General features: G+C 49.0%; 1 protein-coding gene across 1 annotated transcript; it reads right to left on the reverse strand.

Annotated features, from left to right (window-relative positions):
- Positions 1-723: 723 nt before the first annotated feature.
- Positions 724-14,938, reverse strand: Sdr9c7 (short chain dehydrogenase/reductase family 9C member 7). Its single transcript, XM_006997323.4, has 4 exons — positions 14,217-14,938; positions 10,251-10,509; positions 9,441-9,604; positions 724-2,978 (listed from the first exon to the last, which is right to left on the reverse strand). Exons 1-4 carry the CDS (start codon positions 14,725-14,727, stop codon positions 2,761-2,763), a joined length of 1,152 nt encoding a protein of 383 aa, XP_006997385.2. The 5' UTR covers positions 14,728-14,938; the 3' UTR covers positions 724-2,760.
- Between the last annotated feature and the right edge of the window lie 1,083 nt (positions 14,939-16,021).

Here is a 16,021-nt window from a genome sequence, read left to right on the forward strand (position 1 = left end):
TTCCTGCCTTGCCCATAGTCAGGACAAATCTTTGTCACCCGCCAGTCCCACAGCCGCTCAGACCCAACCAAGTAAACACAGAGACTTATATTGCTTACAAACTGTATGGCCATGGCAGGCTTCTTGCTAACTGTTCTTATAGCTTAAATTAATCCATTTCTATAAATCTATACCTTGCCACGTGGCTTGTGTCTTACCGGCATCTTCACCATGCAGCATGTCATGGTGGCGGCTGGCAGTGACTCTCTTCACCTTCCTGTTCTTTCTTTTCTCCTCTCTGTTAGTCCCGCCTATACTTCCTGCCTAGCCAGTGGCCAGTGTTTTATTTATTGACCAATCAGAGTAATTTGACATACAGACCATCCCACAGCACTTCATCGGTATTCCTGCCTCTGTGGTGGAGCGGCCAAAGCCATGAGCGCAGAGCCAAGCTCGTGGGAGCTGGGTCCTGCCCTCACTCTTCATCACGGAAGCCAAGGGGGGTGGGCTTTCTGCTGCCGCTTCCTCAGTTCTAACAGAACCAGAACAGAAGTAACAGACTGTCGTGGACTGTGTAATGTGTCCCCTCCCTTCCCAGGGACAGGAATGCTAATTCCTAGAATCCGTGACAACTGATTTGAGAGGAATTTGAAGAAATAACTCAAGTCACCTTTATTTCCAGCCTCAGCCAGATGTTGACGAAACACAGACATTTTGACTTTAAAGAATCATATTTGAGTTTTATTGCATAAACAGTCATCAAGATCTTTAACATTTTTATTTGTTTATTTAATCATTGTTATGGTTAGGACTGGTGGCACATGTCTGTAGTCACACAGGGAGCAGAGGCAGGAGAATCACGAGTTTGAGGGAATATTAAAAGTGACAGCAAGTTCACGGCCAGCCTGAACTACTTGGTAAAGTCCTAACTGAACATCTGGGGGTGGGGATGTAGCTCAGTGGTAGAGTGCTTGCCTAGAATGCACAAGCTCTGGGTTTGATACTCACTATCTCAAAAAATTTTTTTTTCTTTTCAGCAAAAGCACATATAACCCAGAAGTTCATGGCTGTTTTTAAAAAATATGTATTATCCAGTTCCATGATACATTTGAAGATGTTACAATTACGCTCCTATACCTAGAAAAAGGAATACTTGTGTTTTGTTTGTTTGGCTACTGAGCTGGGGGTCTTCGGGTAAATTACTTCCCACTCTGAGCATATTAGCTGATTCTCCTGTGGGACTCTCGGTGGCTCTCAGGTACATCGACTCATCTAGGTCCTTGGTACCAGTTCACAGTTCCAGCCTCCGTCTTGGGTCAGTTGAATCAGATTGTCTAACGCTGACATTCGTATGTTTTTTTTTTGTTTGTTTGTTTTTGTTTCCTGGGGTTAATTTGTTTCTTGAGACAGTGTCTTATTTTGTAATCCAGTCTGCCCTTGAATTCACAAAAATCCTGCTGTCTCAGCCCCCCTAAGCATTGGGATTACAGGCATGAGACACCATGCCCAGCTTCCACACACACACACACACACACACACACATATATATAATATATGTAATATATTTGTTTTATATATATTAGATTTATTTATCTTATTTTATGTGTAGTGGTGTTTTGTCTGCCTGTCTGTATGTACACTATGTGCATGCTTGGTACCTGTGGAGATCGGAAGAGGGCATCGGGTCCCCTGGAACTGGAATTATGGATGGTTGTGAGACACTGTATGGATACTGGGGATCTAACCAGGATCCTCGGAGCAACAAGTGCTGCCAGGCTCCGAGCCGTCTCTCCAGCCTCCATATGCATTTTTTTTTTTTTTTTTTTAAAGATTTATTTATTTATCATGTGTACAGCTACAGTGTTCTGTCTGCATGTATGTCTGCAGGCCAGAAGAGGGCACTAGGTCTCATTACAGATGGTTGTGAGCCACCATGTGGTTGCTGGGAATTGAACTCAGGACCTCTGGAAGAGCATCCAGTGCCCTTAACCTCTGAGCCATCTCTCCAGCCCCAACCATATGCATTTTAATTAAGTGAGTAAATATGATAGAGTCCAAGTTTGGGAACTATTACGTTGTAACTCGAGGGTCCTTCAAATTTTCATTTTCTGATTTCTGTCCCTCCTACCACTGTCCTATCTCTGTTTCTAGCTATAAAACACAAAATAAACAATAAAAAACCCAAGATCATGATTTCATCATCCTCCTGTACCCCCAGAACCTCAGTGCCTGGTAGGTATGCACTTAATAAATACTTGAAACATTAATCAACGGTGACTAAAGATGTGAGTGTTATATGGATCCCAGTCATCTACAGATAGAGAAACACAAAGAAAAGTAAATGACTTAAAGCATTCTCTGGATATGCTCTGGCAGTTCTGGCTTCTGTATTACACATTTCGGAATATGCACAAATCAGTGCTTGCGCAGAGATCTGTGGGGAGGGGGCCGAGATTCTCCCGTGGGCTAGAATATCCGGTGGTGTTTTGTAGAGGTGGCCACAGCTTGTCATTCAACAGAAGCCACATTTTTTTTTCTCCTTGACTTTTCCAGGGCCAGGACCGCTTGTACCTGCCTTGATGAGAGGTGTCTTGGGGCCTACATTGGAACTCTCTAAATCAGCCAGGGCTACATCAGGTTTCTGGAGGCCCCAGCAGAAGCGGGGAGACATAAACCAGCAGTGGGGGTCAGATGCCCACAAGATATAACAATGCCTCTTGTGATGCCACAGTCTTTTGTCCCTCCTCTGAACCCCAGTGGCCACCCCTTCGGCTCCCCAGCTCAAACACTGTCTGCTGGCCTCGGCAAGTATCGGCTCAGGATGAAATCTGTCACAGAGGCAGGCAACTTAGCCAGGGGGATATAGAGAAGCTTGACATCCAGGCCAGGGTTGTAGCGGATTCGGGGGCTCCTGGAGACAATGGCATGCTCCATGCTGTTGGTGACGTTGCTGATGTTCGTATATGCCCGCTGCATCAAGTTATCCAGCTTTTCAGTATCTGTTTGGGACATCGGGGTGAAAGAAAAATAGAAAAAAACCTCTATTAGTCTTAAAAAAAAAAAAAACAACTCCCCCACCCCGAATTCCATCCAAGCTCCCTGTCTGTCAGAAGTCTGATTCAGCGTCCCTCACCTAAACACCCATTTACAGGATCATTATAACATCTTATTTCTCTTTCTAAACACTGGAGTGGTGTCCGGCAGTCTCACTGTCTGATTAGATGACCCACAAAAAGAGCTTGCCCGGTGCTTTAACAACAAACCACTTCGCGGCTGTCTGACCTGGAACACAGGCTTTGGTTTTCTGAAAATGGGGGTGAGGACACGGCCCCAAGAGAAGAGCACAGAGGACTGCCACCATTCTGTTTCTGCGTCACCTAAAGGGAAGACTCATTTGGCTCATGGTGGCAGAGGTCACGATCCACGGCCACTTGGTCCTGCCAAGCATCGGGGGTGGGGGTGGGATGGGGGGAATTAGGGGGTGGGATAGGGGATGGGGAATGGTGGTGGTGGCGGTGGTGGCGGCGGCGGCGGCGGTGGCGGCGGCGGCGGTGGCCTGAGAAGCTGCTCTCCTCATGGTGTCCAAGAAGGAGCAAGGGAGGGAGGAGAGGGAAGGAGGGACAGAGGGGACAGGGACAAAAGGTAGCCCCCAAAGGCATGCCCCTAAGGACACACCCACTTTTCCAAGGAGGGCCAGGTAAGTCTGCATCATCCCCCACACCCCGGCAAGTATGAACCATCTGTGGATTAATCTTTTGTTTCTTTGTTTGTTTCTGTTTGGAAGACAAAGTCTCATTTGGTAACCTAAACTGGCCTGGAAATCACTCTATAGCCCAGGACGACCTCAAACTCACGGCAATCCTCCTACCTTAGTTGTCCTGGAATTATAAGTGTGAGCCTTCACACCTGTCTCCCCCATCTTTCCTGATGTATGTATGTATGTGTGCATGTATATATGTATGTGTGTGTATGTATGTGTGTATGTATGTATGTGTGTGTGTATGTATGTATGTATATATGTATGCGTGTGTGTATGTATGTATATATGTATGTGTGTATATATGTATGTATGTGTATGTGTGTATGTATATATGTATGTGTGTATGTACATATATATGTATGTGTGTATGTATGTATATATGTATGTGTATATGTATGTATGTATATATGTATGTGCGTGTATGTATGTGTATGTATATATGTATGTATGTGTATGTGTGTATGTATGTGTGTATATCTATGTGTGTATGTATGTATATATAAGTGTGTGTGTGTGTGTGTGTGTGTGTGTGTGTGGTCCTGGGGATGGAGCACAGAGTCCCAGACACACTAGGAAAGTACTCTACCATTGAGCTATAGCCCAGCTGGGTTGACCTGTGGATAGCATCAGAACCTTATGATCCAATCACTCTGTAACGCCCCCACTTCTGAATATTGCTGTCTTGGGGACCCGGCCTTTAACACACAAGCCTTTGGAAGACATTTTCAATCCAAGCCATGATAGTGGTGGATAGCAGAGTAGATGGTGTGGAGGACAGAGGGAAAGGTCACAGTCACACACTGTGAAAATTGAAAGTCAGTGAAACCATTGGCTCGGGGGATGTCTAGTGACTGCATGGTGTTAATTTTCTTCTGTGAGTTTCCATGCTTCCTAAAGTATCTGGGGAATTGAAAATTAGTAATTCTGGGGCTGGAGAGATGGTTCAGTGGTTAAGAGCGCTGGCTGCTCTTCCAGAGGACCCAGGTTCAATTCCCAGCACCCACATGGCAGCTCATCACTGTCTGTAACTCCAGTTTCAGGGGACCCGATACCCATGGCAAAACACTCATGCACATAAAATAAAAAGCAAATTAAAAATTGGTAATTCTACAAACAGGTGTGGAGACGCAGGTGGGTGTCTGAGTAGTTCAAGCCGGTTGGCGCCCATGACATCAACAGCAGACAGGCCTCCGGCACCTCACCATGCCCCTCCTCCTGGATTCTGGGACAGGGGTAGGTGTTCGGAATAGGGGGTGGGATTCAAACTTGAGAGAGTGTAATAAGGACTCCAGAGGAAGTGAGCTTGAGGATCAGACTTTCCTCTCAGGGCTTCAAAGCTGGGAAACAGAGTAACAAAGTTGTCCTGACTTTGTCCTGCTCTAGGCATCCCTAAGTCATCCATTATCTCAGGTTTAGGGTGCTTGTAGCTAGTTGATGGGGACTGAACAATGGCATTGGAGAGTCCTTGTGGCAGCCTCTAAGGAGCTTCCTGAAGAGAAAACTGTAGAAAATTTCAGCTACATACTGGGGCCTCCCAAAGAGCCACACTCACTTAAAGCAGGCTGTCTTTTTAGTGATGGAGTTCTAGGACATCTCCAATGTTGTACCTGTTGTGAGTCCCACCAGCAGGAAGGTGAGTGTGAGAGTGTGCTCAGGGTTTTGCACACTTCCTCAGGACATAGAACCTGTGCAAGCTGAGGAGATGGAGTCAAGCCAAGAGAAGCACAGTTGGGGCGCTGGGCCTTGAAAGGGAGCAGAGACCCCCCCTCCCACCCCCCTACACCCCCCCCCCCCCCCCCCCCCGCAGTGAGGTGTCCAGCCACAAGAGGTGGTATGTCCTTACATTGTTTTCTTAAATATTTGTTAGCTCGGATTTCACATGGAATGGAAAGAGAGAGTTCCCACACAGCCCTTTACTCCCCCAGACAGTGAGGAAGAGCACAGAGTTTGGAATTGGGCTCTTGAGGAAGAGTTTTCATTCTTGACTTTGCCACTAAGACGGGGATGGCTAACATCTTTGACGGCCTCCCACTTAATAGTCTGTCCCTCCTCAGCTCGTCCTCAGCCCGTTTGGCTGCAGTTTATGCTGAGACCCATCGGCACCAGAACATTGCTCTCTGTTCGCATGCCTGTTCCGGTGACCCTGAACCACTTTAAAATGGTTCTGCTCCAGATAGAGTTCAAAGTAATGTCAAGCAATCCTGAGCCCACTCCTGGGGTGCAAAGTCAGGGACCTGCTGGGCTAGCCAGAGCCATTGGCGAGAGTTTGTGTCATGTGGCACTGTATTGTCACTCCCAAATACTCCTTCAGTCTGTGTCAGAGCTCGTCCCTGCCCCACACTACCAGGACCTGCCACTTCAGCCTCCAGCGGTTTTGAACTTGCGCCTTAGGACAAGACCCGCATTCCTCAGTGTGGGTATCTCTAGAGGCCGCCTGCCTCCAACCTGTTCACACTGCTGCCAGGCTGGGGGTAAGAACTCCACCCAAAGTGTGCCAGGCCCATTCTATACCCGTTTTGTTCGGGTCTCCTAAAAATCGATGGGAGAACTATACTTAGCTGAATACACCTTCATTTTTGAGAGCTATGGAATCATGCCCTGGAATCTGCCCCACATCCAGGTGCCCAGATCTCCAAGTATTGCTCATGTTTCTGTGGGAAATAACTAGGATCTCATCCCTGTTGGTGAACTCCTTTTCATCCAGCAAAACTAAAGGATTCATCCGTGAGCCATCGGTTCCAGAAGAACTGGGTCTCTGTGGTAACCACTGGTAACCACTCTGGAGGGGCTTGGCTTTCAGTGCCTACCCATTACAGCATGATGCTCTGGGTGTGATATAGTTGCTTTCAGATCTCCTCTGCAGAGGTGAAAATTAACCACCTGGGAGACGTTTATCTAAAAGCACTTATCACCTGTGCTTGGAAAATCACGGTGCGGAATATAGGTAAATTAGCCTAGAGTATTTATCAGTCTACCTCTCACTGTACTTCAGTAGAGCCATACTACCTCCACCCCGCCCCGCTCAGGAAAGTTTGCCTCTCTACCTACATCTTCCCTCAAAGACCCACGGGAAACTGTAGTAGTCACTTAGGAAACGGCCCTTGTGAAGTTCCTGGAGACTGACTAAATCTACATTTCACCCCAGCCTCAGAGTAGGCCCGTAAATAATTTGGCACATCCTTTGCTTAAGAATCACACAGAGGATTACATCATTCATTCCCTCTACCATCTTACTTCCGACAGCTGCAGATCTCCCGTTGTGGGATCCGTGGGCACATGACCCAGTCTGAGCCAATCAGAACCTTACGTTCCTCTGAGCATGTGAAAGGTTAAGGTTGAGCTCATTCTGATGATGGGGCCTCCAGGTTAGGATGAATTATTTAACTCTCAGGGGAAGCGCTGGACAGGACCCTTCGCTCTGCTTAGAAGCTTACTCTCCGGAGAGATAAGCGGTGGGCATAAACTGATATAAAATAACCAGAGATGAGAGAAGAGCCAGACCCTAACGGTAACATTCCGCAGCTGGGTCAGATTGGGCCCGGAGACCACTGATGCTCAATTTTTTAGTCATATAAGAAATTCCTTGGCCGGGCGGTGGTGGCGTACGCCTTTAATCCCAGCACTCGGGAGGCAGAGCCAGGTGGATCTCTGTGAGTTCGAGGCCAGCCTGGGCTACCAAGTGAGCTCCAGGAAAGGCGCAAAAGCTACGCAGAGAAACCCTGTCTCGAAAAACCAAAAAAAAAAAAAAAAAAAAAAAAAAAAAAAAGAAATTCCTTTCTTCTTAAACGATTTGGATTGAATTTTCTTTTACTTGTGCCCCAGAGTCCTAACTGATATTCCACCCAAGGGCATTCTTTCCTCCCCACAGGACATTGTTATATCCACAACAAAGTGTTCCTTTAAGGTACGTTTCCTAGCAATCCTTCCCCTAGTCAGCAGGTGAAAGAGTCCTTCACCCACCGGGTTCACCCACATTAAACCCAGTCCTCATCCTGCACCTCCCTCTCCCCACACAGCATCAGCGGGTCTAAAACATTCCAGGCGCCCAGCAACTTCTCACCTCTTCCATTTCCTGGAAGTCTGCAGCCCCAGAGAGAACGTCAGAGCACAAGGCAGATCACTCTGTCTGACGACCCCTCAGCTACTCCCCACTGCTCCCCACCTGCTGGTTTCTTTAAATCTCCCCTACCCACCAGCACCCAGCTCTTATTCCTCAAGTTACCCCAGGGAAAGCTCTTTTATGCCAGAACGGGAATTCAGGCTCCAACTCGCACGCTTGTCCTTCTTTTATGGCCTTATTTCTCCTCAAAGAACCACAGTCGTCACTAAACGTGTGTGATAATTGTCTCCCTACAGTGCCTTCAGCTACAGGTAGCAAGTACAGCAGTACAACAATTGTGCTATTCTGTCCACCGCAGTGTCTGATGTTCCATGGTCTCCCAGTGGAAGGTGTTCCAAGTGAAGACAGCTTTCTCGGTTTTTCTGCCTTGACTTGAATCAATGCTGACATATAATGTCCAGGAAACCATGCCAGGGGACATCAAGATCATGACGATGGGGAAACCCACAGAGATGGCTGCCCGGAGCTTGTGGGAGCTCATGGACTCTGGAGGGACAGCTAGGGAGTTGGCACGGGACCCACCTGGACCCTCGGCATTTGGGAGACAGTTGTGTAGCTTGGTCTTTTGTGGGGCCCCTACCAGGACCTGTCCCTGATGCATGAGCTGGCTTTTTGGAACCTGTTCCCTATGGTGGGATGCCTTGTTCAGCCTTGATGGAGGGGGAGGAGCTTGATCCTGCCCAACTTGATAGGCCATGCTTTGTGGACTCCCAGGGGAGACCTTACCCCATCTGAATGGAGAGGAAGGAGGGGTGGGTGGGTGGGGGTTAGAAGGGAGGTGGGGGAGAGAGCAGGGGGAGAGGAAGGAGGGCAAACTGTGATAGGTATGTAAAATAAAAGAAAGGAAAAAACAAACAAAAATCCATGCCACTGAGCGTAAGCTCCTACTCCTGCCGTGGATTTGACTGACTTACGTTGCTGTAGTTTGGATCTTAAGTGTCCCCCAAAGACCTATGCACTATCTTTAAGCTCCGTGTACAGATGAAAAACTGAGGCCTAAGTCAAGCTGGGCGTGGTGGTATGTATAGTCCTGTGATTACAACATTTGGGAAACAGAAGCAGGAGGATCCAGAGTTCAAGGTCATCTTGAGCTACATATTAAGTTTTAAGACAGCCTTAGCTACCAGAGAGCCTGCCTCAGGAATACAACAACAAAACATTTAAAAAGAAAACAACAACGAAAACTTAAAACAAAACAAAACAAAAACAAAAAACAAACCCCCAAACCAAAACAAACAAACAAACAAAAAACCAAGCAGTGTCCAGGCCCACCAGTGGCAGAGCCTGGACTTGAAGCAGGCGGTCTGTATCCTGCACCCACGCTCTCTGTCACTTTGCTATGGTCTTCTCAGATCTACCTGCACCTGATGTTTGGAAACGTGTCAGAGCAGAGAGCCTCTCTCCACACGCCCCTACCTTCCCCGCAGCGGTGGCTCTAATCTCAAACTCCAGCTTTGCTGCTACTGACTGTGTGTGTGATCTCTGGGGCTCCATCCCACTATCTGTAAACTGAAATCCATCCAGGGACCCCCCAAACCTCCAGCTCCTCCCCAGAGAGCCCGCTTCCTCCTGGAGACTCACAGGCTTGGAAATACTCCTCTCCGTAGCTGTCCCGGGTCTCCTGAGGCAGCCGGTCCCACAGCTTCTTCATCCGAGATGGCAGCGCTTCCTGGCCCAGGATGGACGTCCGGTAGTTCCCTGGCTCAATTATGCTGACCTTCACCCCAAAGAAGTGAAGCTCTCGCCTGTGAGATGAAGAGTTGCATTTGGTCTAGCCTCATGACGACAGGCACCAGAGACACCTTCGGAGGGACCTGTCTCTCCTGAAACCCGGAGGTGTTCATGCCGTCATTGGGCTAATTTCAACACTGCCTTCATGCAAATAAGCTTTCCTTAGGACCTCATTCCTTTCCCAAACTGATCCAGTAGTCTGGGGCAATTTGCATTAGGCAAAGCCAACAGGAACTCGGTGGAGAATCTAGGTCAAGGTCTTGCCTCCTCCCAGGTTCTTTCCACTCAGCCCTACGCCCATCGCCCATGTGACAAAAGGTATAAGGGGATCTGTAAAAAGACTGGCATTCTCTGAGGGGCTTCCAGAGGCACCTCTGCCCCAGGACTCCCTCTATGCACACTCTCTCTCGCCCCTCCAGCCTCCCCCTGACTCTTCCCCCACAATGGGGTTTCCCTCACTCTGGGTCCACCCAAGGGAAGATCCACCTGATGCCTTCTATCCTTATTCTGCAGGGTCCCCTCCTCCTCGCTTCTTTTCTTGGTCCTGAGTTAGATTCTTCTCCCCAGAACTACCCCGCCCCCACACTGACATGCTCAGACCTCTGTTACCTCGTTAAAGCCCCAAGACCCCCCACTGGCTTGGTACCAGGACCCAGTCACCTGATGCTATCAGAGAAGGCTTCGACTCCAAACTTGGAGACACAGTAACCACCGCCGATGACGGCCACACGACCACCAGAACTGGACATGTTGACCACCCTGCCCCGGGCCTTCTTGATCATAGGCAGCATGTTCAGGGTGACTTCAATCAGTCCCACCAGGTTCACATTGATGACTTTCACAAAGTCTTCTTTGGTCAGCCACTCATTGGGACCACTGGGCAGGGCCACACCAGCATTGTTCACTAGGGCCCAGAGGCCTAGGGTGAGAGAGAGAGAGAGAGGTAGAGAGAACCATGCAGGCAGGGATCAGCAACTTCTCTGGGAGAGTTCCAGGGGCCACTACCGATAGCTGAGGATGGCAGAGCAGGGGGACAACACCTAGGGGCAGTGGGCAGATACACTCAAGGATGGTGTGTGGCTTGGGACAGCCATGAGAACTACAGCAAGCTGAAGGCCAGATGCTTGCAGTTCCCAATGGAACCCTTTCCCCTCCCCGATTCCTGTGGTCTGCCAACTGAGCCGGGCTCTGTACCAGCTGTAACCAAGGCTGTGCGCTAACCCGTGGCTCTGAAGCCATGAGATACGGGCTAAGAGATATGGTTTTCATACAAGCAGATGGGTGCTTGAATTCTCCACCCATCATCATCCATCCTTGTCTCTACTCTTCCAAGTAGAAAAAGTTTCAGTTCACAGTTACCAGATCAGCCCATTCATTCATTCATTCATTCATGTAGCAAATGTCATTCATTCATTCATTCATTCATTCATTCATTCAGGTTTCTGCTCTGTGCCTGTTACTTAAGCAAAGGAGACATAAAATGAGTAAGTTGGGGATCTTAAGCCTCTAGAAAGAAAAGCGTGCTTAGAGTATTTATAGATAAATGCATAAGAACATTTAAATATGATACTCATGGAAATGGGATAAGGCTTCTCTTCAAATTAGGAAAGTAGGGCTGGTGAAAATCAGTGGGGTTATCCAGTTCTACAGCGCCTCAGGGTCTAAGAAGCCCGGGTTCCAGGTCTGGCTCTGATTCCAGCCTTGGACAAGTCCCTTCCCTCCCTGGGCCTCGGGCTCCTCATCAAACAACACCAGGACAGTCCCCACAAGCTTGCTAGGGCTGGGGGCTGTGGGAGAAAGCATTCCTTCTGTTTGTTTTATGAATTGAGCTTTTGAGTGAAATACCAGCAGGGGAGGTGATCATAGAAACAGTACAAGCTGCTCCCTCCACCAGGGATCCCATGTGCCCCGACCCCCGATCCCTCCAGTCTTTTCCCTGGTAGAGTTCCATTTTGATTGACAGAGCCTCAAGACACTCTGGAGTACCACAGTGCACTCTCTCTCCTGAGGGCAGGGCTGGATGCAAGCAACAATTACGACCCATCTTTCCCCTGGCTCTGGAGTCCCCACCTAAGCCATGCCTCTCCCCATCTTATCCTTTCTTCAAATTAGAGAGGCAGAAGGAGGACAGCTGGCTGGTAGGACTTAGGGCCTTCCCAGCTAAGGGAACTCTCTCTTACAGAGGAGAAAATGAGGCCCCCGAGACCCAAGGATCCTAACACTCGAGTGGTCTCTGCTCTAGAGAGGGCCACGGACCACCGATGCCTCTGATAGAGCACTGAAGAAACAGGGTGTATTTTTTCTTGGCTTTCCTACAAGGAATAATTAGAGGGGGCTCGAGAGATGGCTCAGCAGTTAAGAGCTCTGACTGTTCTTCCTAAAGACCTGGGTTCAATTCACAGCACCCATGTGGCAGCTAAGAACTGTCTGTGACTCCAAGATCTGACACCATCACATAGACGCACATGCAGGCAAAACACCAATGCAAACGAAATAAAAATAAATAATTAAAAAAAAGAATAATTAGAGAATAGAGTAGGGCAAACAGCTCTAAGTCTGTGCCTACAGGAGGCCATCTCTCCTCCTGCCTCGGTTTGTTGAGGTCCGGGATGCATCACTTCGCCTAATCCCTAGCGCTTCTTTTGTGAAAAATGTTGCCCAGTGGCACCTGCAGAATAATAGTCCCCCAAAGATGTCACCATCACAGGAACCTGAGAGTTTGTTAGGTGGTGTGGGAAAGGGAGAGTTAAGACTATAGGTGGAAGGAAGGCAGTTAATCAATTGACCTTAAGCTGGGGACATTGCCCCAAGTTCACCAGGTAAGCCCATACGACCTAAGTGGAGGAAGAATGCAGGAGCCAGAGAACCAGAGAAACGAAAAAGCATAAAGAGGACATGGCCCGAGCTCACTGGAAGAGGGAGTGGGCCATGAGCATAAGGATCTCAGAATAGTGTCGGCAGCCTCCAAAGGTGGAAACTCCTGCAAGTGAGTTCCGCCCCAGAGCCCTCAAAATGAGTGTGGCTCTGCCGAGACCTTGACTAGTGAGAACCATTTTGGACTTACTTCCTCCAGAATTATGGGGTAATAAATGCCTGTTGTTTAACCCACCACATTTGCATGGATTTGTTACAGCAACCATAGGAGACTGATACACCCAGTGAGTCATGATCACAAATGGCTGGAGGCTGAATTCAGGGAACAGGCTGAGACAGCGTGGTAGAAGAGGCTCACCCTTGCTGAATTATTCATTAATTAACTCATTCAACAAATATTTATTGGGCACCTTCCTGGGTGTCCTAGGTACTAAGGACATGGAATGGGAAAAAGAGACATAGACCACTCTCAGGAGGCTTTATTCCAGCAGAGAAAACAGATGATAAAGAAAGAAAGGGCCAGTAGCCTGGCTCAGCAGATAAGGGTGTCTGCAGCACAAGCCTGATGACTGAGTTTAACACCCAGAGCTCACCTGGGGGAGAGAACTGACTTCCAAAAGTTATCCTCTGACTTCCACATACATTTTTCCTACTCTGTTTTCTTTTTCTGTAATTCCAGATCCACAGAGCCAATGCTCTCCTCTGGCCTCTTCATGCACCGTATACACACACACACACACACACACACACACGCACACGCACACGCACACGCACACGCACACGCACACGCACACGCACACGCACACGCACACGCACACACACACACACACACACACATACACACACACAAGCACACACACATACACAAGCACACACACACACAAGCACACACACATACACAAGCACACACACACATACACACACAAGCACACACACATACACAAGCACACACACACATACACACACACACACCACACAAGTGCACACACACACACATACACACACCAATAATAATAATGGTATATTTTTTAAAAAAACTGAAACGCATTATGTACTGGACAGGGCTAAATGCTAGAGTTGTTGACCCCACCTGGGCAGAGGCCCAGCAATTCTTCGGAACCAAATACTTCCCTGCAGTCTCTGTTCCAGTAACCAAACAATCCTGTGTCCACGCCCTGCATGCTACAAGCTCCCCAGGCAAGTCCCAGTGTATTCGTGGAACAGCCTCCAACACAGGCTCCTTTTCCAATGGGAGCAACCCCCTGTTGGAGGCAGCAGCCTCAGTGGTGGTGTACAGAAGAGACGGCCCGCCTCACTAAGATTTCCACCGCTTGCCCCTTCGTTATGGCTCCTAGCCTCAGCCCTCCAAGAAACATGACCGCACTTCCATGGGAGCCAATACTGGGACTCCTGAAGTCTCCAGAAACCACCTCTGTCTTTGGAGGTTTGAACATTCAGAACATTCTAGCTGCTGCCTCTGGCCTGAACCTCTGAGGGAGAAAACGTCCTCAGGAGAAAATGTTGCTTTCTCATGTCTGCTGGCCAAACCATGCAATGATTCCACTTTTAACTGCACCAGAGCCTCTTGGCCTGTTCCTATTTTAAATCTCCAACTCCATCTGCATGTCAGGATCCCGGGCGGGGGGGGGGGGGGAGAGAAGAGAGAGAGAGAGAGAGAGAGAGAGAGAGAGAGAGAGAGAGAGAGAGAGAGAGAGAGAGAGAGAGAATGTTGAAGAATGCAGTTCACCCCACCTTGCTCGCCCACTTGGTCCCTCACCCACTGGGCTGCCGCTTTGATGCTCTCAGTCTTGGTGACATCCAGGAGGATGGTCTGCAGCTGGTAGGAGGTGTCCTGCTGGAGTTTCTGGGCCCCCTCCTCAGTGAGGCAAGCAGCCAGCACTCTCATGCCCCGATCAACCAGCTGTCTGGCCAACAGGTTCCCAAAGCCAGAGTCACAGCCCGTGATGAAGACATACTTCTCCGAGAGGTTTCGAACCAGGTTGCAGTTTTTGAACCAGCGGTACATGAAAGCGAAGTCTGTGAGGGCCGCCATTGGAGCTGTTGTCCAAGGGATGGGCCCAGGAAATGGTAGGAGAAGCTGGTCCTCAGAGCCCAGCAGGCAGCTGCCGGAGCCCACAGGGAGGGAGAGCTTCTCGGACTTGCAACAGATACAGGGCCCCTGGATGAGCCGCTCTGTAATTTTATAGGTGGATGCATCAGCATGGCAATTAGATGCAAGAAATTCAGGTCCAACCTGCAGCATGTCACCTCTGACAGAATGACTGGCCTGGTGACTGCTTCCATCTCTCTCCTTGACCTTTCAGGGAAGGGAGCCCAAAACTGGGAAATTCAGAGTCGTGTGAGTTCAAGTGCATTCTGGGAAGGGGCATGGGAGGGGGCAGAGGAGGGCTGGGCTCTGATCTGGGCTCCCTTAAGGAAATCCCACACTGTTTTACCTAGGGATCAAAACCCTCTACCATGCATTCAGGCATGTCAACAAATTTAATTTTTATTATCTGACAAGGAAAAAAAAAAGACAGAGTCATTAATACAAAGCAAACAAAAGTTGAATTGAGCCTGCCAAGTCCCAGGAGAAACGAACTCCAGGGCATCAGCTCTTTGATATCTTTAATTAATTTAGTTTAGTTTAGTTTTGTGACAAGGTCTCACTAATAGCCCTGGCTGGCCTAGCCTGAACCTGCCAAGTTGTGACACCCTTCCTGCCTCTCCCGGGTGCCACGGTGACCATCTAGTTTGGAGATGGTAAGTGAGTCTCCATCAGGAGAGATGATAAAAACCTCAGGATTTTCCCAGCCTGGGCGTGACTCCGCTGCGCTGACTCCAGAGGCGGCTCCCGCTCCGTAGGGGAGGCTGGAGATAGGAGTTTCAACTTCTAAAAAAGTAGGAAGACTCTGAACAGCTGGGTGTGGTGGCACACGTTTGTCATCTTCTGCACTTGGGAGGTAGAAGTGGGAGGATCAGGAGTTCAAAGGTCATCCTCAGCTTCATAGCTAGCCAGAGGCCAATCTGGGCTGCTTGGGACCCTGTCTCAGACAAACATGAAAATCTGCCAGAACCGTGGTGGTGGTGGTGTCGGGGCGGGTGATAGTCCAGTTACCAGCAAGGAACATGCATGCATGCTGGAAACCAACCCAGTAGTCCACCCACCCTAGCCCCTAGCGGCCAGGCCACTCAGTCCAACACTGAGGACTCTTAGGGAAGGGCTTTTCCCTTCTGTCCCCAGGACCCGGTGCATTCTAGGTGGATGGATGAAGAGACGGAAGCCATTTGACCCTGTGGCTAATTAGATCTACAGAAGGGAAGGAGGGCAGAAGTCAATCAAAATGATTAGCAGGTATTAGGCCAAGGACGGAAAGAGGAGCAGATGGTGTGAGAAGTCAGGAGGCGTCAGGGAAGTTAGGGAGTTGATCGCCCCCCTGGAGGGCAGCGTCGGGAAGTTAGGGAGTTGATTGCTCTCCCTGGAGGGCAGCGACAGGAAGTTAGGGAGTTGATAGCCCCCCTGGAGGGCAGCGACAGGAAGTTAGGGAGTTGATAGC

Source organism: Peromyscus maniculatus, chromosome 18, assembly GCF_049852395.1.
Source record: "Peromyscus maniculatus bairdii isolate BWxNUB_F1_BW_parent chromosome 18, HU_Pman_BW_mat_3.1, whole genome shotgun sequence".
Classification (NCBI taxonomy): Eukaryota; Metazoa; Chordata; class Mammalia; order Rodentia; family Cricetidae; genus Peromyscus; species Peromyscus maniculatus.

Coding starts and splice junctions, on each gene's coding strand:
- Sdr9c7 (XM_006997323.4), bottom strand. CDS start 14,727: ATGCTGCAGGTTGGACCTGAATTTCTTGCATCTAATTGCCATGCTGAT. Junction 10,510..14,216: donor GGACCAAGTGGGCGAGCAAG/GTGGGGTGAACT, acceptor CTCTCACCCTAG/GCCTCTGGGCCCTAGTGAAC. Junction 2,979..9,440: donor AGAGGAGTATTTCCAAGCCT/GTGAGTCTCCAG, acceptor TGTCCCAAACAG/ATACTGAAAAGCTGGATAAC.